The sequence below is a fragment of the Triticum aestivum genome, chromosome 2B, assembly GCF_018294505.1.
Source record: "Triticum aestivum cultivar Chinese Spring chromosome 2B, IWGSC CS RefSeq v2.1, whole genome shotgun sequence".
Taxonomy (NCBI): domain Eukaryota; kingdom Viridiplantae; phylum Streptophyta; class Magnoliopsida; order Poales; family Poaceae; genus Triticum; species Triticum aestivum.
Window position 1 is genome coordinate 97,024,140 of NC_057798.1, and position 22,385 is coordinate 97,046,524.

A 22,385-nucleotide genomic window follows, 5' to 3' on the forward strand; every position below is an offset into this window, starting at 1 on the left:
ACACAGGAGCCGGGCAACCCAACTATTGACCCAAGACATGATTCAGAGCCGATGCATATAATGCTAGACTCGGGACACCGAATTACACTTGTGAAAGTGTTCGGACTTATGGTATGTATAAGAAATGTACGCAGCTGAATGGAGCCCCTGGCGATTTAGGTCATGCCGAGGTGTACATGACAATCAGATGACAAAAAGGAAAAAAATGTGAATAAGCCAGTACCAAATAGTTTGGGCAAAAAATTGTTTCCATTATAGTATGATTGATACGTCAAAACGTATTTGTACAGATAATGCTATAAGCATCAAGGCTATTTTACATGCCGAGCGAAAGGGAAAGTTGTCTGCAGGTATTTGAAAAGGGGAGGAGGTGATCTTGAAAGATCTTTTAGGTACTCCGCCGTACATCTGTGCTGCTTTTTGCCTTGGTGTGTAATCCTTTGAGAGGATTAATGAATAAGTTTTCATAAGGGGCCAAAAAAGGGCCCTTGACATCATAGAAAGGTTGATGTGGGTTGTAAAGAACCTGAAAAGAAATAGTGAAATTAAGAAAAAGATAGATGTAGGTCCAGGCATGATTGAGCCGTATTGTGGACTTTATCCTTAATATGCCTCCATCGTCGCCCATGGTATTTTTAGTGCATAGTTATGTGCACGCGGTACATATGCCGCTATCTGATTGGGGATAAGACAGAGGCCGGATTGATAATTGAGCTCCTGACGAGCTGGACTATCATTCTGTGGGATGGTCCGGACTCGTTTGACATGGTCCGGGGGCTTGACTGCCGATGTGGAGTTTGGCTTGATAAGGCCGATTTGTACTTCCGCTACGAGGGCCACGGTGTGTTCCTCAGTACGGAGGGAGCGATCCATGTTTCCCTGGACTGTGATAACACCGCGTGGTCCTGGCATTTTGAGCTTTAGATAAGCGTAGTGCAGGACTGCATTGAAACGGGCAAACGCGGTTCATCCAGCAGTGCATGATAGCCACTGCGGAAAGGGACGATGTCGAAGATCAAGTCCTCGCTTCAAAAGTTGTCCGGCGAACTGAAGACGACTTCCAATGTGATTGAGCCTGTGGAGCGGGCCTCGACACTAGGTATGACTCCTTTAAAGGTTGTTTTGATGGGTTTGATTCTTGACGAGTTAATACCCATTTTCCGGACCATGTCCTGATAGAGCAAGTTAAGACTGTTGTCACCGTCCATGAGGACTCCCGTGAGGTGGAATCCATCGATAATTAGGTGGAGGACCAATGCGGCTGAACCTCCATGGTGGATGCTGTTCGGATGGTCCATTCAATAAAAAATGATCGGGCATGCTGACCATGGGTTGAATTTTTGGGCGACTGTCTCTATCGCGTAGACGTCCCTTAATGCGCGCTTGTGCTCCCTTTTGGGGATGTGAGTAGTGTATATCATGTTCACCGTCTTGACCTCGGGGGGAAATTTCTTATGTCCCCCTGTGTTCTGTGGGAGAGGCTCCTCATCGTCATCCTTGTTGGGCGACCCTTTTCCCGTGTGCTCGGTGTTTAACTTTCTGTCCTGTTTAAAGACCCAACAACTTCTATTGGTATGGTTCGCAGGCTTGTCCAGGGTGCCATGAATCTGGCAAGGTTGATCGAGTATTCGATCCAGACTAGATGAACCATATTCGTTTCTTTTGAATGGCCTCTTCCGCTGACTGGGCTTCGAGCCACTGAATCCGGCGTTGACCGCCATGTCTTCGGCATTTTCAGTGTTGCTCTAACGCTTGTTTTTATTGCGTCGGGGCCTGTCGTTTCTATTCCTTGCTTCAGAAGTGCCTGGATCACTGGTATTGTTGCTGCTACGGGCAAGATAGCTATCTTCTCCTGCGCAAAAGTGGATCATGGGTGATGTGAGGGCTGCCATTGACTTTGGATTTTCTTGGACGAGGTGTTGGAAAGCCATTCGTCGCAGATGCTATGGGTTAAGGCTGCGAGAGCCTCGGCGTCCGGACAATCAACAATTTGGTTCTTTTTTAGTAGGAACCTTGTCCAGAATTTTCTGGCTGACTCTCTCGGCTGCTGGACTATGTGACTGAGGTCATCGGCGTCCGAAGGTCGGATACAAGTGCCCTGGAAGTTGTCTCTAAAGGCATCCTCCAGGTCTTCCCAGCTTCCAATAGAGTTTTCTGGGAGGCTGTTTAGCCAGTGTCGAGCTGGTCCCTTGAGTTTGTGAGGGAGGTATTTGATGGCGTGTAGATCGTCACCGTGAGCCATGTGAATGTGGAGAAGAAAATCTTCAATCCACACTGCGGGATCTGTTGTGCTGTTGTATGATCCGATGTTCCGGGTTTAAACCCTTCCGGGAACTGGTGCTCCATGACTTCGTCAGTGAAGCATAGGGGGTTCACGACACCTCTATATCGGGCCACGTCCCGACGCAATTCGGATGGAGTCCGTATGCGGTTTTCAGCCTGGGTGAGGTTTTGCTTGTTGTGCCAGGCTTGATGGCCGTCTTCTCACGCCGGGGCGTGCCCCCTTGATCCATATATTGATATGGTCTGACCGGCTCAATTATCTAGGTCCTGTCATAGGTCGTAAGTGTATCCTGCAGCTGCTGTCTCTCTACCTTTACGGCGGGGTGGTGCAGGAGGGTGTTCGGCTTTAGCTGCCGCTCTGTCCCAGCCATGTGGTGGCCGGTCAGGTCTGTCGCCTGCTTTACGCTTTGGCGGTACAGGATCCGGGGCCTCGTCGTCGAATTGGGGTAGCAACTTGCATTTTGGGTAACTCTTGTTTGGGCGCTCGAGTCCGTATTACTCGGCTGCTAGGACATTTGTCCATCTGTCATTGGGCAGATCATGGTCAGCTTGAAGCTGCTTCTGCTTCCGTTTCAGGCTTCTCGCCGTGGCTATTAGCTGACGCTTAAATTGCTCTCGTTCCAGGGATCCTCTGGCACAATGAATTCTTTGTTGCCAAGGCTCTCGTCCTCTTCGGAGATCAGTATGTAATTACTATCCTCCGAGTCGCGTCCTTGATAGGATCGTCGGTGTTGACTTTCCCATGCTCCAAATCCTCCTGTTCGTATGTTTGTACGATAGGGGCTTCTTGGTCCTCGGCGTTCTCCGGAGTATTATTGTCTCCGGTGCCGGTATTGCTGTCTTTGTCGCGGCGTGATTTTGAGCGGCGCCACTGATGTCGGCGCTTTAGTGGTGCCTCAAAATGCTTGTCCTCGTCTGGATCCTTCCCACCATCGCCGTCATCCTCTTTGGGTGTGTCCACCATGTACACGTCATATGTGGAAGTAGCCGTCCAACGTCTGGTGACCGGCGGGTTCTGGCTTTGCTTGTCTCCAGCATCGTCATCCATACTGTCGATGTCTTCGGAGTCGTAGTCGAGCATGTTGGTTAAGTCCTCGATAGTGGCTATGAAGTGGGTGGTGGGTGGGACGTAAAATTCCCCGCTCTCAGCCCCTAGTGCGGGCTGGGCATAGTTTGGCAGCGATCCTTCTGTAATGGCGAGACATCGCACTAAGTCCAGAACCTCGTTTAAAGGTGAGGTTTGGATAGGGAAGCGAGAATCCATGGAGCGAGGTAGGACAGGGGTTCCCTGGCGGAGCTTGTATAACACAGACCTTGAGATTTTGGAGCTAGTGAGCGGAGGTGAGTCCGGCTCGATGAGGATAGAGGGAGCCCAGAGTGACTCCGGGCCGGCCGGTGAAACCATCCCCTCCGCATCTCCGGTGTTGAGCTCTATGGCTACAGAGAGTCCGGCGGGCTCTAAATTCCCGTCTTTGGACTCAGCGAGGGGTTCCGGATTTAAGGCCGGAGCTGCGATTAAGGCCGTGAACCCTTGGAAGATCAAGTCTCCTCGGATATCAGCGGCGTAGTTTAGGTTTCCAAAACTGATCTGATGACCACGGGCATAGCTGTCGATCTGCTCCAGATGGCCAATCGAATTGGCATGCAGTGAGAAGCCGCCGAATACGGAGATTTGGCCGGGGAGAAAAGTCTCCCTCAAGGAGGTGTTGTCGTGGATGGTTGATGGAGCCATCGAGCCTTCTCGTGAGGACACAGTGGAATTCTCAATGCAAGCACCAATGTCGGTGTCAAAACCGGCAGACTCGGGTAGGGGGTCCCAAACTGTGCATCTGAGGATCGAAGATAAGAAGGAGGCAGGGGACACGATGTTTACCCAGGTTCGGGCCCTCTTGATGGAGGTAATACCCTACTTCCTGCTTGATTGACTTTGATGAGTATAGGAGTTACAAGAGTTGATCTACCTCGAGATTGTACTGGCTAAACCCTAGATGTCTAGCCTGTATGATTGCGATCCTCCCCTATGGACTAAACCCTCTAGTTTATATAGACACCAGAGGGATCTAGGGTTGTACAGAGTCGGTTACAGAGAAAGGAAAGTACACGATCCGGACGCCAAGCTTGCCATCCACGCAAAGAAGTGTCACATCCAGACACGGGGGAGGCCCTTCTATCTTGTATCTTCACGGCCCATTAGTCCAACCCATGTCACATAGGCCGGCTCCCTAAGGACCCCAAAGTCCAGACTCCCTCAACCACCACCGCCCTTCTCGCCACCAGGCAGTCCCGCAATTTTAGATGCCGCGAAAACAATCTCCTACCACCGACGCTCCACTCCCTGCACTCTCCTGATTAAATATCGGCGTCTGGCATCGTTCCACCAACGCTTCACTTCGTGGGTGGTCTTTATCCCAGGGCGCTGGTGCTCGGCACCGGCGGCAGCTCCAACTTCGGCACGGGCTCCAACCACAGCACTTCGTTGGTCGGCTTGAACTCCAACTCCTACTACTCGAGCTCGAGCCCACGCTGTCTGAGTTGTCTCATAATCGCAAGGAGCTCGAGGAGGAGGACACCGAGGAGGAGGTGGCCTTTGAGGAGATGCAGGAGCACCTCGATGTCTACGACGTGGAAGATGCAACCGAGGAAGATGCACCGGCTCCCGCGTACGAAGCTGCCATCCTCACTGCCTAGGCCGAGGAGGCCCTGCGCGCGGGACAACAGTAGCTTGACCAGGTAGTCTTAGCAGTGTCTCCATCCATGGCGCAGGTAGAGGCTATCAAGCGCCGGGTAGCTGAAGAAGAGGTCTCAGCTTGAGAGCAGAGGAGCGCGGCGACTCTGCATGCAACGGCCGCTGACGGGGTAGAAGGCGACGGACCGGACGTCGTGTTCCTATCCTCCTCCGACAACGAAGACCACAACACCGACAACACAATTGTCCTTTCGGACGATGAAGACAAGCAGCCATCCATCTCTCGGCATCGGCCGACCATCTTCTATCTCCCTAGTTAATATTTCATATTAGTTTAAGGAATCTCGAAGTGTAAGGTCACTATGTCAGTTCACTTTGTTTTAGCGTTGAACAAATCCAAATCTAAATGTGCTTGTTAAGCTTATCTGAATTCTGAATCTCTGAATCTGTTGTGTTTTACACTATCGCGTTCTATCTTTCCAGGGTGACTGATTCGTGGGCCCTTCTGTAACGTAGAAAATATTAGGTCATATAGCCAAGTGTCTGCCCATAACCACATAGACGCACACAATTGAGATGGCTCGCACGATGCATATTCAACCCTTGCTCTCGAGGTCGACCCCCACAGGCGCCATTATATGCACTCTACATTTTGCAAACAAATCAGACACTGACATGTGGGTCCTAGGGTGTCCCACGCGTCTTTATATTTCACCATTTCCCCCTAATAAACCATAGACTGACAGGTGGGTCCTGGGTGTCCCACGAGTTAGTATATGTGACAGGTAACGGTCAACTGCATTGACCAGACGGAAACGCTTCGTTTTGGGCTTTCTTCAGTGTGGGGCGAGTGGTGGAGAGGAAAAGTGAGATGCGTTAGTTGGGTGGGGCAAAACTGAGGAGTACTAAGCAACCGAGGGCACAAAAATAGGAATCCTTTTTTTTAATGATCAACCAAGCAATGAACATGGGAATCTATGTCAATAAACAATTTTAATGGCCAAATCAAAATAATTTTCTATTAATGGGAAAAGCTCGCCAAGATTATTTTTGAGGAACCTCAAAAAAGCAGGAGCACTTCTATCAAAAAGGAAAATTTACCTATTTGTAATAAAAATCAGATCAAAAGCATTACAAATTTACTATTTTCAGAAATGGAAGTTTCATCTCAGCAAGATTTAGAACGCATTCTTTGGCTAACTAGTAAATTAAACAATTGCACATGGTTTACTAGTATCAACCCGGTTTGTAGCTACCCTTTACGGTCCTTTTTCGCCTTTTAATTAAGTTACAAGCATATGTTGTCCTTTGTTTATTATTAGATGATGCGTGTCACTAGCTAGCCTTTACCACACTATGGTCGGTGCTTGGTTGGACCAATGGATATCCACACGTTGGCACTAGTGACAACGGAATTAAGTTGGAAATGGCACGCCGACTTACCAAGCTTTTCACTCCAAAGACTTTGACTACACTGCTAATATAGTACTGCAAAAACTACTTCAATTGGCTCAACCACTCAACACATGGCGCCAAGGAATTTCACAAAAAAAGCAAGAAACTCATGCACACTGTCTCTAGGTGATAAGCTCTGGGAAACAAAGGCAAATAACATGTGTGTAGTTTTTTCAACATCTTTTATCTTACGTTCCTCGAAAAGCAAAGCAATGGAAACTACTGGCACGATCACCACCAACTGTCTCTAGTTATCAAGTCAGTTACATCCCGTTCTTATCTGAGGACTTTGCATCTATAAAAGATGAGTGCTTTTTTTCTCCCTTGGCGTATATGCAACCCAGTAAAAGCTCAACTAGACTTCCACATTGAAGACTAAAGTTTCAACTCTCAAGAAATTATAACCGTATATACTGTGAACCTTCTCTCTCTAGCTAGTGCATGGTATCCTACTTTTGATGCATGTGGATCTTGCTTTCTTCTTTTAATCCACAAGTGTCACTTTAATCCCTATATGAACTTTATTTACAACAATTATGCAAGTTACTCACCTTGGCCAACTCGGGATCAAAATCAAACATTAAATTTGGTTTAATATATCGTGGTTAAACTTGGTTTGATGTTTTGTAAAAAAAAAGGCTAAATTTGATTATAGCTTCATTTCAGTAAATCTATCAGCATGGATATGTAAGGCCAATGTGTCGTCATACTAGTTTATTCAAAATGGCATCTACTTTTTAGGTTGAAAGATTTTACGCATGGATTAAAAAAAATATGCCAAACAAGTAAAATATAACCAGTGACAGTGGAGAAATTTGCAGGGGCACACACGGGTGGGGGCATGCGTGCATGCGGCCACCCAATTGCTTCAAGATTCATAAAGTTGCTTGGTCATTTGCATGTGCTTTACCTCTTAATTACCGTAGATATAGTCCATGCATGCAACTTTTGGCAGAGTTGCATGCTCCACCCACCCCACCTCTCATGCCTTTTTATTTCTTCTTCAAATTTGAATCTATAATATATTTCAACCAAACGTCCAATTTAAGCCTCGTTTGCATATTTGTGTTCCTTGCAAAAACAAATTTCAAACAATACCACTCTTGAATACATTTCAGAATTTTTAAAAGTTTACTAAGTTTTAATATTATAACTTGATTGGTGTAATATTAAGTTTTTACCAAGTTACATTCACTTTTAGGATTTAGGATTTAGGGTTTTAGGTGTCAGGGCTTGGGGTTTACGGTATATGTATTAGCTTTGAAACTGGGTGAAGTTTTTAAAGGTTGTCGAAATGTATTCAAAAGTGGTATTGTTGCAAAGCCCTCGTCACAAGGAACATGAATATGTAAACATAATATATATTGGAGTTTCAGTTCAAATGACATAATAGATTCAATTTTAGAAGTGAGAACAGAACACATGGGAGAATGGGGGTGTGGGTGGAGCATGCACCCACTCCCCAAAAAATTGCATGCATGGACCCCGTCAGAAGCAACTAAGCACTGAACACATGTATTAGTTTCTGAATCTTGATGGGATCGTGTGGCCCAAAATCTTTGTTCCGCCTCCCGTGCGTGTCACAAATCCTCTCTTGGCGACAATGTGTTCGTAAGTAGAATATTCCTTCTTCTCCCATCAAACGAGAAAAGATTACCTCCAAAGATCAGGCATGCATGATTTGGAAGTATGATGGAATAACTAATCCTTAGATGACAGGTATGGACACTGCTCTTATATAGATTAAGTTAGTAAGCTCATAGGAGTAGAAAAATCGTGTAAGAACAATAAAAAAATAATAGTGGCTAAATTCACCATATCCAAGATCAGACAAGGGTCTTGTGAGGGAGAAGGAGGCAACTGAGTGGCGATGCATGTCCACCCGTGGTTCAGTTTTGCACTTGCCTAGCAGAGGTAGTAGTGGTGGAACGACAACAAATTTGGCATTGCTTCAACAAAGATCGCCATGTGCAAAATGGATTCGGCCCGGAGTTTGCCATGGCACCGTAGAATAGGACTATAGGAGGAACTCCCGCATAATGGTCAAAAGAGGGAAATAACATGCATATGATACACTTTGAAACAAGAAAATAATCTAACAGAACACTATAATTCACTTTGAAATAAGAAAATAAATATAACAAAACATTATATGATACTGTAAAACAAGACAAACTTTTCCATATGTAGCATGAATCTTAAAGCAATGACGGATGGTGGACACATGCACAATATAGCACATGCATGGTAGCATGTCGTTTCTGTGGCTCACATATACTATATATCTTAGATAGCACAATTTACATTATCATTTTGTCAATATTAATGTATATTAGGATGAATACCTATGAATTGTGGTGGACCCACCCCGCCCCATGGGCAACATTGCCTTTGGAGTATGTTTTGCCATTGTCTTTTGTCTTTCTTCCTTCATTTGTTTTGATGTATTTTTTATTAATTAATTATCCTTCTGCTTTTGTTTTAGAAAGTCATCTTGTCTGATATATATGACTACCTCTACCCCTACTACTGATAATGTTCATGATGTTTTATTAACTGCAGTAAGGTTGAAAGTTGGAGATGCATACGTGCCAAAATACACACGTTTTCATCGGAAGTATGAAGGGGAAGTTGAAGCATTAGTTGATATCACGTATAAGCATGTTAGAGAATTTACAACCGCAGAGGATAAATATAACCCCTCAAATGCCATGGCCGCGTCCGCGGGCAGTAACCGGGCACTCCTCAAATAGCGTCGTCCACATCCATGTATCTCATATTCGATCCCCTATATCCATACTAAACCATGCAACATCGATCAAACTGCATAGATCAGCAAACGGACATAGGCAAGCACAATACTTTCACCAAAAGATCGGATGTTCAAACGTCGCATGACGAAGGACAACTTGAAACTACATCTAAAACTTAAAATTAAATTGAAGAAAAGCGGATCTTCACCACTTTCGGGCCGGCCCCTTCCCTTTCCGGTCGCCGGCGCAACTGTAGCCATCGCGCACATGTTTATTAAATAAGCTCAGGGAAACAAAACCAAATGACATGTGTAGATTCTTCAACATCTTTGTTTATCTTACATTCCTCAAAAAATAAAGCAACAAAAACTACTTGTCTGGTCACCACGAGTAGTCTCAAGTTCTCATCAAGTCAGTCCATTTACATTCAGTTCTTATTTGAGTACTTTACATCTTTAAAGGTTGAGTGCTCTTTTTCTCCCTTGGCGTATTATTCCAGACATGCTACCTAGTAAAAGTTGAGCCAAGCTTCAGCGGCCAAGTCTAAAGTCTAAAGAAGATGGTCCTTTCAGTTAATGGAGAAATTTCAACTATATGTACCTCCGAACATTCCCTGTCTTAGCTAGTGCTGATGGATCTAGCTTTCATCTTTTGTGTATGTGAATCTGGCTTTCTGATTCGGTTCATTAGCTGTCCTTAAACTAAACTATAAACAAGTAACTCACTGTCACGTACATGCACTAATTAAAGCTACAAATGTTTACTTCCAAACCGCATGGAGAAATGTCTTAGAGGGTGCTTGGATACGTTTTAGTCCCATGACTAAAATTAGTGGGACTAAAACTTGCTAGCCTCACCCATGCTTGGATCCAAATGCTAAAGAGACTAAAATCAAGTTATTGAGCATTTATTATCCTCAAACCCTCCAATCCAGAACTCGCATGTGTTAAAGGAGAGAAATTAAATGAGGAGAGAGAGGGCTAATACATATTTTAGTAGGTTTCCTATGACTAAAAATTTTTAGCCTCAAGACTAGTCCTAGCCTCTCTTTAGTCAGAGGTGCTTGGAACTTTAGCCTCTAAAAAAGACTATTTTTAGTCAGACTAAAAATAGTCCCTTGGATCCAAGCACCCTCTTAGCCTTCCTTTCAGTAAATTCATCAGCGCGGATATATATGAGGTCGGTGTTGTCGTGCTTGTTTATCCGCAAATCGTAAGTGGCAACTACTTTTTAGGTTAGAAGATTTTACGTGCAGATCAAAATCACCTGCCACCCAAGTAAAATCTTACCGGTGATCATGTCCTGGTAAATAAATTCTTCCTTGATCGGTTCATAGACTCCATCAAAGGGGAAAAGATTGCCTCCAAGATGTGGCAGCGTGCTTCTAAAGTATCGTGCAATAATTAATCTTTAGTGATAGGTACGAACACTATTCTTAGGTAGATTTTTTTCTTGTTGAGTAAGCTCATAAGAGTATAAAATTGGTGTAAGATCACTACTAGTTCCCTATACGAAATATTTTTTTTCCTAAAGCAGTAGACTGATATATCTCCAGCGTATCTATAATTTTTTATTGTTTCATACTATTATAGTATCAATCTTTGATATTTATTATACAATTATATATCATTGTTTTGGACTAACCTATTAACCTAGTGCCTAGTGCCCGTTGTTGGTTTTTGCTCGTTTTTGGCTTTTTAGGAAATCATTATCAAACTGAGTCCAAGCAGAGAAAAAACTGTGGATTAATTTTTTTGGACCAGAAGAGACCCTAGAAGGTTCAGGAGAAGACCTGACGAGCCACAAGATAGCGACAAGCTCGGGAGCCCCCCCCCCCCCCCCCAGGCTTGTGGGCCCCTCGTGACACCTCTTGATGTAATTCAGCCTATATAAATTCTCAAATATGCCCAATATACCAGATAGCCACCCGAGATACTTTTTCCTCTGCGCAAGTTCCTGTTCTTACGAGATCCCACCTGGAGGCCTTTTTTGCGGCACTCTGTCGGAGGGGGATTCGATCACGGAGGACTTCTACATCAACCTTGCTGCCCTTCCGATGATGTGTGAGTAGTTTACCATAGATCTACGGGTTCATAACTAGTAGCTAGATGGCTTCTTCTCTCTCTTTGATTTTTAATACAATGTTTTTCTTGATGTTTTGGACATCTATTCGTTGTAATCCTATTTTGCGGTGTGTTTGTTGGGATCCGATGAATGTGGGTTCATGATCAGATTATTCATGAATATTATTTGAGTTTTCTATGAAATCTTTTATGCATGATTTCTATAGCTTTGTATTTCTCTCCAATCTATCCATTTGGCCAACTAGATTGATTTATCTTGCAATGGGAGAGGTGCTTTGTGATAGGTTCAATCTTGCGGTGCTCTATATCCCGGTGACAGAAAGGGACAAGACACGTATTTGTATTGTTGTCATTAAGATAAAACGATGGGGTTTATTCATATTGCTTGAGTTTACTTTGTCTACATCATGTCATCTTGCTTAAAGCGTTACTCCGTTCTTTATGAACTTAATACTATAGATGCATGCTAGATAGTGGTCGATGTGTGGAGTAATAGTAGTAGATGCAGACATGATTCGGTCTATTTGTCTCGGACGTGATGTCTATATACATGATTATTGTCTTGAATATCGTCATAATTATTCGCTTTTATATCAATTTCCCAACAATAATTTGTTCACCCAGCGTATGCTATTTTCAAGAGAAAAGCCTCTAGTGAAAACTATGACCCTTGGGTCTATCTGTATCATATATTAAATCCAAAAATAATTTACTGTATTTTTATTTATTTATTTATCACTGCGAGATTTGATCCTTGCAATTAACCGCCAAGGGAATGACGACCCTTTGTTTGCGTTGGGTGCAAGTATTTGTTATTTTGTGTGTAGGTACTACTAACGAGGTGTTGCTTGTATCTCCTACTGGATTCATAAACTTGGTTCTTAACCGAGGAAAATACTTATCTCTACTATACTGCATCATCCTCTCCTCTTCAAAAAAATCCCAACGTAGCTCATAAGTAACATAGACTTGCACATGAAGCCACTGCCTAGAGATGGTGTCATATTTAGTCTGGTTCTTGATACAAGTGCAATTCGCACTAATCAAGTGTTAGGCATTACTACTTATTTGTAGGATTGGCTATTGGAAGAAAAGTCTATGTTAAACTTTCAGCTCATAGAGGTTCTTCAAATTCTAAACAGGAAATAAGCATCAAGTGCTTACCATTCTCGTTCATTCAGGTCAAAGAAACGGATGATCCCAACCGGGGTCATTCGTTACTCTCACTGACTACCAGGCCCACATGTCTCCCCAATCTCTCTCTCTCTCTCTCTCTCACACACACATGTGCGTTGGGGAAGATGACATGGAAGATGCACATCTCCTTGGCTTATGGGGCTTGAATTCTTTCACCATAGCACAACACCACTGAGGGTGTGCGCGGCGGTGATTTGGCATGGAGTACAATCACAAAAGAAGGTGGGAGCGGGAAGCCAATGTCGACCTTGCTCAAGTAGAACATGTCGCGATTGGTGCGTATGAGGGGAAAAACTTTCGATCTATTCATCAGCTATCAATGTAGTACAAAGAACACTAGCAGTAAAAATCACATCCAGGTCCATAAACCACCTAGCGACGACTACAAGCGCTGAAGCGAGCCGAAGGCATGCCACCGTCATCGTCCCTCCCTCACCGGAGTTGGGCATACCGCACTAGAGCAGAAACCACCGTCGATGAAAATAAGCGTAGATCGGAAGGATACAACTTGTAAACACACAGACATAGATGAATGGAGATCGGATCCACGTGGATACACCAAAGACGAACGGCAAACGAATCCCACGAGATCCGCCGAAGACAAACCTCCAACGCCGTCCGACGACACCAGAAGCACCGTCGGGACAGGGTCTAGACAGGGAAAACCTTATTTCATCTTCAAAGAGTCGTTGATGTCTCGCCTCTTTAAGCAGAACACAAACCTAAAAAATAAATCCAAAAGACATTATCCAGCCGGCAAGGATTGGTATCCAGCGCACCTCCATGGCCCTAAGGCCGCAGAGACGAGGCAGACCTGCGCATGCGCCGGCGGGAAGCACACGAAAGCTAGAGGCTAGCCCTTTGCGTGAGCGGTGACGCTGTTACGAGCTTTCGTCCTACTTATTACTTCTGGTCCTAAAAAATGTCAGACATTAACTGGCCCTTCTCCTAACGTGCAAAAGACCCATAGCTAAATATTGGTGACCATAAATATTTTGATTAAAAAGTAAAAAACATGACAACTAAAATTAAAAACTTATATGATTTGTTGTATTTAATTATTGGTAAGGTGGATCTTTAATTTTTCATGCATGTTGAGGTGGATATTTTGCATGTATGTTTACGGGATTGGTAAATCTCCGTTGACTGAGACTTAACGAAGTCTCTGTCGATGCTATAATCGTGAGATCTTAAATGGAGATCCGTGCAAAAAAATTTTCTTTCTTCTTTCTATATATTGTATCACTTGATTAAGATTTTGTCAAGTCTCAGTCCAGATCTAGCCACATCCGTATGTTTACATGATGAGATGGCATGTGTGCATGCATATTTTTTTTTTGAGGATATGTGTGCATGCATGTTGATAGGATTATCTATTTAGGTAGAGAAGATACTATATACGGTATATGCATCAACAAATTGTAGGAGTATAGTTTTTGTTCTAGCAACATGACTGCGCAAGAGCAACCCGGCCATTTTGCGACCGAGCCGGCAGCGCGCGCGTCGGTGAGCTCACGCCGCTGCGTCACGGCGATGACATGCCCGGACGTCGGTTCGCGCGCAGGGACACACATCGATCTACCATGGCGGGGCCCGCCCCGGCGCTCCGTAGCTCCACGTTCCGCGCCGCTTCCTCCTCCATCGCTCTCGCGGTCTCGCTCACCTTTCTCTAACTTTTCCTCCCAATTTCTCACCGCCCGCCGGCCGCACCAATAAAAACTTGAGCCGTGCGCGGTGAGCACGCCCTACTCTCTATGCCCTCTAATAGCTCGCAAGCTAGCTAGCATGGCATCTTGTGGCGGCGCGGGCCATGACGGCGGGCGCTCACGGCCGACGGTGGTCTACGACGACCTGGTGGAGGTGCGCGAGCACGCGGCGACGCTGCAGACCATCCTGCAGGGGTCGCCGAGCGTGTCGGCCGTGGACGCGAGAGAGCTCGTGAAGGGGATGATGGCCAAGCTGTCCAGCGCTATGTCGGTGCTGGGCGCCACCAGCGGCAGCGGTGTGGAGTCGTCTTTGGGGACAGGCCGAGGACCAGGTCCAGGTGGGAGGAGGAAGAAACCCGGCACGGCGTTGTCCGGGCCGCACCGCCGGAGCAGCTCCAGGAGAAGGTGATCGAAGAAAATCTTTAGACCCTCTATTACCCGTGCAACTACCTACGTATAGCTACTAGCATCTCACTAGAAATAACCACTTATTGCAACTATGCACACAATTTTACAAATTATTGTGGGCTCCTCCAACTATCTCTTTTCCAAATTGTGCTATTAATTTGGCGACCTAGTGGGGAACTTTAGGCGCCAATGATTAGTGCACGAAAAGTATAGCCTGCTTCTGATAATCTGACCAAGTTCGTTGTTGTTGTTGTCAAAAGTACAGATGCTGCCAATTAAGATTACTTGGGCATGCATGCATGCATGGGTCTATCAAATCATATGTACTGTAGTACTCCCTCCGTTCCTAAATACTTGTCTTTCTAGGCATTTCAACAAGTGACTACATACCGAGCAAAATGAGTGAATCTACACTCTAAAATATGTCTACATACATCCGTATGTAGTAGTCATTTAAAATGTCTAGAAAAACAAGTATTTAGGAACGGAGGGAGTAGTTGTTAATTAATCATGTCTGTTAATCTGTTATGCATGGCAGGTCGAAGAGCCCTTTCATCAACATGGTCACTGCTAGGACGCTCAACGATGGCAAGACATGGAGGAAGTACGGCCAAAAATATATTCATGCCTCTACTAGCCCGAGGTACTTACATATATGTCTTTTTCTGTTGTGCTTCAAGAAAAGGGAAAAAATAACTGAGGTAGTATGAACTATGAAGTGAGGTCTCATGCATGCAGAACCGAAAAAGAAACAACACAATGTCACTGCGTAGACTTGTCAAAGTATAGCTGAAGAGTGGTTATTGAATCATTAGTTGAAGCTAGCCAAAGACACTTGCCAACTGGTTAATTTGTTAGTTGAGCTTCTTTTTTTTTTTGAGAAGAGCTTTTTAATTTTATCCTTTGAGGGAAGTTGAGCTTTTTGATTAGCTAGTTGTTCTTGTATATATATTGGAGTATTAGCTAAGGCTCTAGCTAGCTAGTAGAGCTGTAGCTAATTTGTATATGCACAATGGCACATCCAGGAGCTACTACAGGTGCTCTCATAAGCCAGACCAAGGCTGCCAGGCCACGAGGCAGGTCCAGGAATCCGACTCCAACCCGTCGGAGTACATCATCAGCTACTACGGCCAGCACACCTGCAAAGACCCCTCCACGTTCCGGTCACTCCTCATCCAAGGCGCCGCCGACGCTGCCCCGCCAGCAGACTGCTCAAACCTCATCAGCTTCCAGTCGATCAATGGCGCGGCTGCGAGCACGAGCACGAGCGCTTTTGCTCATCATGTCGTGAAAGAAGCGGTTGATCTTCATCCGGTACCTTACTCCCGCTTCTTCAACTACAGCTCCTGGCCGCCGGTGCAGGAGGGTATGTCCAGCGGCTCGCTGTCGCCGGCTGGCCACGGGAAGTTCATGCAGTACGCCGGTGGGCAGCTCGTCAACGTTATTGGCCGAAGGACGTTGCCGTTGACCGTGGGATCAGCGCCGGCGGAGTACTGGCCGGTCGTGGGAGCCGCCAGCGTCGACACGGACGCTGGCGCAGGCATGGACAGCTTCCCTTCCTCGCCGAGCAGCCTCGGGCTCATGTCGGGATCGTTAGGGGGGTCATTTGGCAATAACATTTACGACGACGACCTGTTCGACTTGATTCCTGACCAAGGTCGTGTACCCATGCATATGCATGCATGCAACACACGGCCGACTTTGCATGCATGGGGTAGTAGTAATATTTTTTTATGAAGGTATATTGTGTATGCATGTATATTGGGCATGTGGATAGAACATAGAAGGTAATATGTTTGTATTGGATGCCACTTGTAAACATATACTAGTACTCGGGATAGGGACTATGTAAGTTTGCCTGTACGACCTTGAATTATGGATTTATGTTAAATTTCGTTTAAATAGTATTAGAATGTTTTATCACCTTGCACAATAAGAAAAGGTACTCAATTGTCTCTTGTCCAAAATAAAAGTTTTGCAATTTGTATTGTTAAACCAAGTGGCAAGCCTAGTAAGCTATCTCAGACTCCGAGTCAACAACTTTAATGGTGGAACCAATATGATTTCTCTATTACTGGGAAAAGCACAACAAGATTATTTCCAAGGAACCTCAACAAGCAGGAGAATTCTATCGAAAAGGAAAATCACCTTATTTACGACAAAAAGAGCAGTGATATTCGTATGTACCAGTTTACAAAGAAGTTATGCACTAGTTCAATATAATGAAGACGGTTATTTCCATGTTTTGCTCTTCGGTGGTCATTCCCTCTCTCACAGTTTGATTTTTTATATAAAGTAGTACATAAGAGTATGAATTCTGTAACGAAAATCGGACCAAAAGCATTTCAAATTTACAACTTTTGGAGATGAAAGCTCCATCTCAGCAAGATTTAGAATGCATACTTTGGTTAACTAGTACATTAAACAACTGCACATGGTTTGACAGTACAACCCGGTTTGTAGCAATCCGTTATAGCCTTTCAACCAAGTTACTAGTATTTGCCCTTGTTTATCAGATGATGCGTGTCACTAAGCTAACCCTTGAAATCAAGACACTGCCACACAAGGGTCTGCATCGATGCTTGGTTGGACCAATGGATATCCACGTTGGCCCTAACGACAATGAAAGTTGGAAAATGTTTTCTTTGCTTCTAGAGTTATTGTCATGCTAACTTTCCAAGTCTTTCACTCCAAACACTTTGGCTATGCCAGATGTATATTATTGTAAAAACTAGTGCAATTGGTTCAACCATTCGACACATGGCACCAACCATTTTCACATAGAAAACGAAAGCAAAACCTCATGCATGCACTTGTTCTCCCGGTGATAAGCTCAGGGAAATAGAAGCAAATAACATGTGTAGTTTCTTCAACATCTTTTTTTCTATCTTACATTCCTTGAAAACTAAAGCAATGAAAACTACTTGTCTGGTCACCACGAGTGGTCTCAAGTTCTCATCAAGTCAGTCCAGTTACATCCAATTCTTATCTGATTACTTTACATGTGGAAAAGCTGAGTGCTCCTTTTCTTCCTTGGCGTATATTCCAGGTATGCTACCAAGTAAAACTCGAGCTAAGCTTCAGCACCAAAGACTGAAGTCTAAAGAAGATGGTCCTTTCAGTTCATGGAGAAATTTCAACCATATATACCTCCGAACATTCCCTGTCTTAGCTAGTGCGGGTGGATCTAGCTTTCTGGTTTTGTACATGTGAATCTGGCATTCTGATTCGGTTCATTAGCCGTCCTTATACTAAACTACAATCAAGTAACTCACTGTCACACATACATGCACTAATTAAAGTTGTCATAATACGACAAATGTTTACTTCCAAATCGCATGGGGAAATGTCTTGGCGTTCCTTTCACTAAATCTATCAGTTCGGATATATATGAGGCCACTGTTGTCGAGCTTGTTTATCCGCAAAAAAAAGTGTTGCCGTGCTTGTTTATCCCCAAATCGCAAGTGGTAGTTACTTTTTAGGTTGATGATTTCACGTGCGGATCAAAATCACCTGCCACACAAGTAGAATCTAACCGGTGATCCTGTCTTGGTAAATGAATTCTACCTTGGTCGGTTCATAGACTCCATCAAAGGGGAAAAGATTGTCTCCAAGATGTGGCAGCGTGCTTCTTAGGTAGGTACGAACACTGTTCTTAGGTAGTTTCTTTTCTTGTTGAGTAACCTCATACGAGTATAAAATTGGTGTAAGAACACTACTAGTTCCCTATATGAGATGTTTATCCTAAAGCACTAGACTTGCACATCACTGCCTCGCCATGGTACAAGTGTGATTCACACTAACCAAGTGTTAGTGCATTTCTAACGATCCCTTATAACCGTTAGAGGAGTAAAAAATTTACTCCTCTAACAGGCAACTAGCCGATCCCTTATCCGCCGTAAGGGAGTACAAATTTTACTTTGGCCCCAACTTTCTCGCTAAATATACTCCGTCTGGAGGCGACCGAGTATCAAGGGCGGAGCCAGGGTATTAGCGTTGGGTTCAGTTGAACCCAACGACATTTCCTGGCCGAGTATACGTACTGATATACGTACTTGCACGAACCCAATAAAAAAAAGAGATGAACCCATCAACTTCGAACGGAACGCGCTAGAAGCCCAAGCCCAGAAAGTGAACTATTCGTCGTGTTAGTCTACCAGGCCTGTTTGTGGCTCCGTCACCTATTCCTTTTTTCTTTCCTTTTGAGGACACTCCGTGACCTATTCTAATGTACATGTACACGGCAGCCGCCGCCAGCCTGATCTTTAACCTTTCTGTTCGCTTCCTCGACTCTCTCATGTCCGCCTCGATGCGCCAACGACGAGCCGGAAAGGGTAGGTCGGCGGCGGCGAGCCTACCGGCTATTGTGGACCAAATTTGAGGTACTGAGTCTGCATCGTTACATGTCGATCTTGAACAGGCCGTAGTTTCATCCATGGAGGAAAATTTGAGATACTCAGCGGAGATTTAATCCAAATTGGTTTATTGAATATGGTGGTTGGATTGAGTATAATACCAAGGTGCTTAAGGCCTTCTGATTCAAAAAATTTGGTTGATCTTTGTCCTGAACTTCAAACTTACATTGACAATGTGCAAGTAGATGAAAGGTGTACTAGTTTGGATGGAGTTGTTGATCTTGCTAAACTAATGGTGCAGACAGATAAGTATGTTACTTTTCCTTTGGTGTGTCAACTAGTACTGATATTTCCCACTTGCCACATCTATGGAAAGATGCTTTCGCCTATGAATGTTGTGAAGAAAAGGTTGTGCAATAAAATGGGAGATCAGTTCATGAGCAAATGTCTAGTTTTCTATGTGGAAATGGCATGTTTTCTGCCATTAGTATTAAAGGGGACACTCTATAATGTGAGTGACTTTACAAGCTTCTTTCACTTAATGGTGCTTATTGTCAAACTAATTTTTCATTTCCCCTCGATGTTTCTAGGAAGATGAGAAGCTACACCTTGAATTATAGACTTATTTTGTTGCTACTCTATTTATAATATGCAAACAACAATTTAATAATTTTAGCCAAAACCGGTAATGTGCTAAACTCTTTCCGGTTTAATGTATCAGAAGTATATGATAAGGGATATCACATTTCTATTTGTTATGGTGTATTCTAGTGTTATACTCTTGTTGTAGACGAGCGTGTAATTAGGTTTCAAACTTATTTATATCGTACCAAATCTCCATAACAAGTGAACGATTGAATCCAATGATCAAATTTTCTGGCTCCTCCCACGCCGAGTATAATTTTTCTTCACGCAAAGACCTCGTGGCCGGCCGGCGACTCACGTGAAGCTCCCATGGCCTCGCCGGTGACCTCGGGCCTCGCCGGCGACCTCGCTAGTGACCCCTGACTGTACTGCTACTGCTACGGCCACTGCGTGTCGCTGCTACGTGTTGCTGTTGCTCGTCACCGCCAGTGCATGGTGGTACTGCTGCTTGCCGTCGGTGCGTGCTGATGCTGTTGCTGCTCCTTCCCGTTGCGTGGTGCCGCCGCTGCTCACTGCCGCTGGTGCATGCTTCTGTTGCTTGCCGCCGGTGCATGCTACTGGTAGCGTTCTCCACTGGTGCGTATTGTTCGCCGCTGCTCCTCCCGCTATGTACTGCTACTCTCCCGCTGCGTGCTAATACTGCTGCTGCAGCTCGCTGCCGGGGTGTGTTGCTACTGCTCGCCTCCGCAAGTGCGTGGTACTACTACTGCTCGCTGCTGGTGCATGTTGCAGCTGTTGCTGCTCCTCCCCATTGCGTGTTGCTACCTGCCGCTGGTGGGTGCTTCTGCTGCTTGCCACCAATGCATGCTGCTGCTACCGTTCGCCACTGGTGCGTGTTGCACGCTCCTGCTCCTCCCCTGACGTATTGCTACTTTTGCTGCTCGCCGTTGCTCCTTCCGCTTCTTGCTGCTACTTCTGCTGCTCGCCGCCGCCGGTGCGTCCTGCTGCTGCCCACCGCCACCGGTTTGTGCTGCTGCTGCTGCTGCTCCTCCCTGCTGCGTGCTTTTGCTGCTACTGCTCACCGCCGGCGTGGTCGTCATGGTTGCCACTCGCCGCAGAGGTGCATAGCAAGTGTTTGACAAAATGTATGACCCAAACTTAAGTTTACTCCATTATATATAGGGGGTCAGTTAGGTCCATTCAAAACTTAGTGGAGTAAATATACTCCACTAAGGTTTACTCCGAGGTTTAAGGCCTGTTCTGATCTCTTCCCACTCCAAACTTCACAAAATCTCGGTCAGTAAACCAGCCCGAACATTATAACTCCAAGAAGCTGAAATCCAGGAAGCCATTGTGGGTTGTAGTTCTTTTTTTTTTGAAGCTACTGATTCCTAGCTCCACGTTTTTTCTGAATCTGAAGCTAAAGTTATTTATGGTTGTAATGCCACCGCCAAGAAAAACGATTCGGCGGCTCCTCCATGATTGAGCCCGCACGCAGTCGCTCGCTCAGATCTCCCCTCTCCCTCGTCTCTCCCCTCGAGCCCTCACGGTTGTCGTGCCCCGCCGCCACGCCTGGCTACCCCCATCGTCCACCGATTCCACGCCTCCGCCCACAGATCCGTCCGTCCCAGCTTGTTTCCCGCTGGATCCCATCCTCAGCGGCGCCAGGAGCTGCGACCCCATGGCTTGGAGGTGCTAGCCTCAGCGCCATGGTTGTGGGCAGTTCGGCCCCAAATGGGCTCCTTTCAGCCGGCCCAAGGTGGTAGCGAGCAGGCATTGAGCGCCCCAGCTGGGCTGCCACATCATCCATGCGATAGGAGAAGTTGTGTGCATGCAGAAACTATCATGCAAATTCCTCTATGCACTAGACAGATTGAGGACTTTTGGGCATGGAGCGAGGACAGACGGGGTATTTTCTCTGTCAGAACTGCTTACCACATGATCCACCAGAAGAAACTAAGCAGAGAAGCATGGTTATATGAGCAAGGGGGGCCGTCCCACTCACAAGCTAATAGTGAGATCTGGACAAAGCTATGGGGTTTCAACGTTCCGTCAAAGCTTAAGATGTTCCTATGGAGATTTGCGAAGAACACCACACCAACCGGGGCACTTTTGCATCATCGGAACATGGCGGACACACCTGTATGCGGCCTTTGCGGACCGGAAGACACTTGGAGACATGCTTTGCTAAACTGCATGGTTTCCCGGAGTACATGGGCTTTGTCATCTGAGCATATCATCGATGCACTAAGTAAGAATGAAGAAGGGGACGCGAAGAGATGGCTCTCCGCCATGCACGAGGCACTATCCCAGGAGAGTTTTACAACACTCGTGGTCACACTATGGGCCTTGTGGGGAGCGCGCCGAAAGGCGATCTATGAGCAAATATACCAAAGTCCTTTTCAGGTACATGGATTTATTCAGTCTTACATAAGGGAACTGGAAGCTATCAAAACTGTTAAAACAAGGCAGGGTGGCAACACTATTCCTCGCCCAACAAGCTGGATTCCCCCACCAATAGGGATGACAAAACTGAATGTAGATGCTGCAGTGGGGAGGGGTAGTAGACATGGCTCGGTAGCGGCAATATCAAGAGACTCTGATGGCCTTTTTCTGGGAGCATCGGCTGTGGTTTCTGCAGGCATTTCCGATCCGGCCACGCTTGAGTGCATGGCGATCAGGGAGGCGTTGGCCCTTGCAGATGACCTCAATGTTTCAACTATACAAGTGGCGTCCGACTCGAAGGTGGTGGTCGAGGACATCCGAGCCAACAATCCTACAGCTTATGGTGCGATCATACATGAAATAATAGAGCATAGATCAAATTTCCTTTTGTGTAATTTTTGCCACGAATTTAGGAGCTCGAATGTCGA

At 45.4% G+C, this 22,385-nt stretch overlaps 1 protein-coding gene across 1 annotated transcript; it reads left to right on the forward strand.

The window, feature by feature from the left end:
• Positions 1 to 14,178: 14,178 nt before the first annotated feature.
• On the forward strand, positions 14,179 to 16,473 carry LOC123040621 (probable WRKY transcription factor 70). Its single transcript, XM_044463411.1, has 3 exons — positions 14,179 to 14,569; positions 15,111 to 15,215; positions 15,598 to 16,473. Exons 1-3 carry the CDS (start codon positions 14,244 to 14,246, stop codon positions 16,307 to 16,309), a joined length of 1,143 nt encoding a protein of 380 aa, XP_044319346.1. The 5' UTR covers positions 14,179 to 14,243; the 3' UTR covers positions 16,310 to 16,473.
• Positions 16,474 to 22,385: the final 5,912 nt, after the last annotated feature.

Excerpts from the sequence above, each read along its gene's own strand:
- LOC123040621 (XM_044463411.1), top strand. The coding sequence starts at position 14,244 with ATGGCATCTTGTGGCGGCGCGGGCCATGACGGCGGGCGCTCACGGCCG. Across the intron at positions 14,570-15,110 it reads CGGAGCAGCTCCAGGAGAAG|GTCGAAGAGCCCTTTCATCA; the intron begins GTGATCGAAGAA and ends TATGCATGGCAG. Across the intron at positions 15,216-15,597 it reads CATGCCTCTACTAGCCCGAG|GAGCTACTACAGGTGCTCTC; the intron begins GTACTTACATAT and ends TGGCACATCCAG.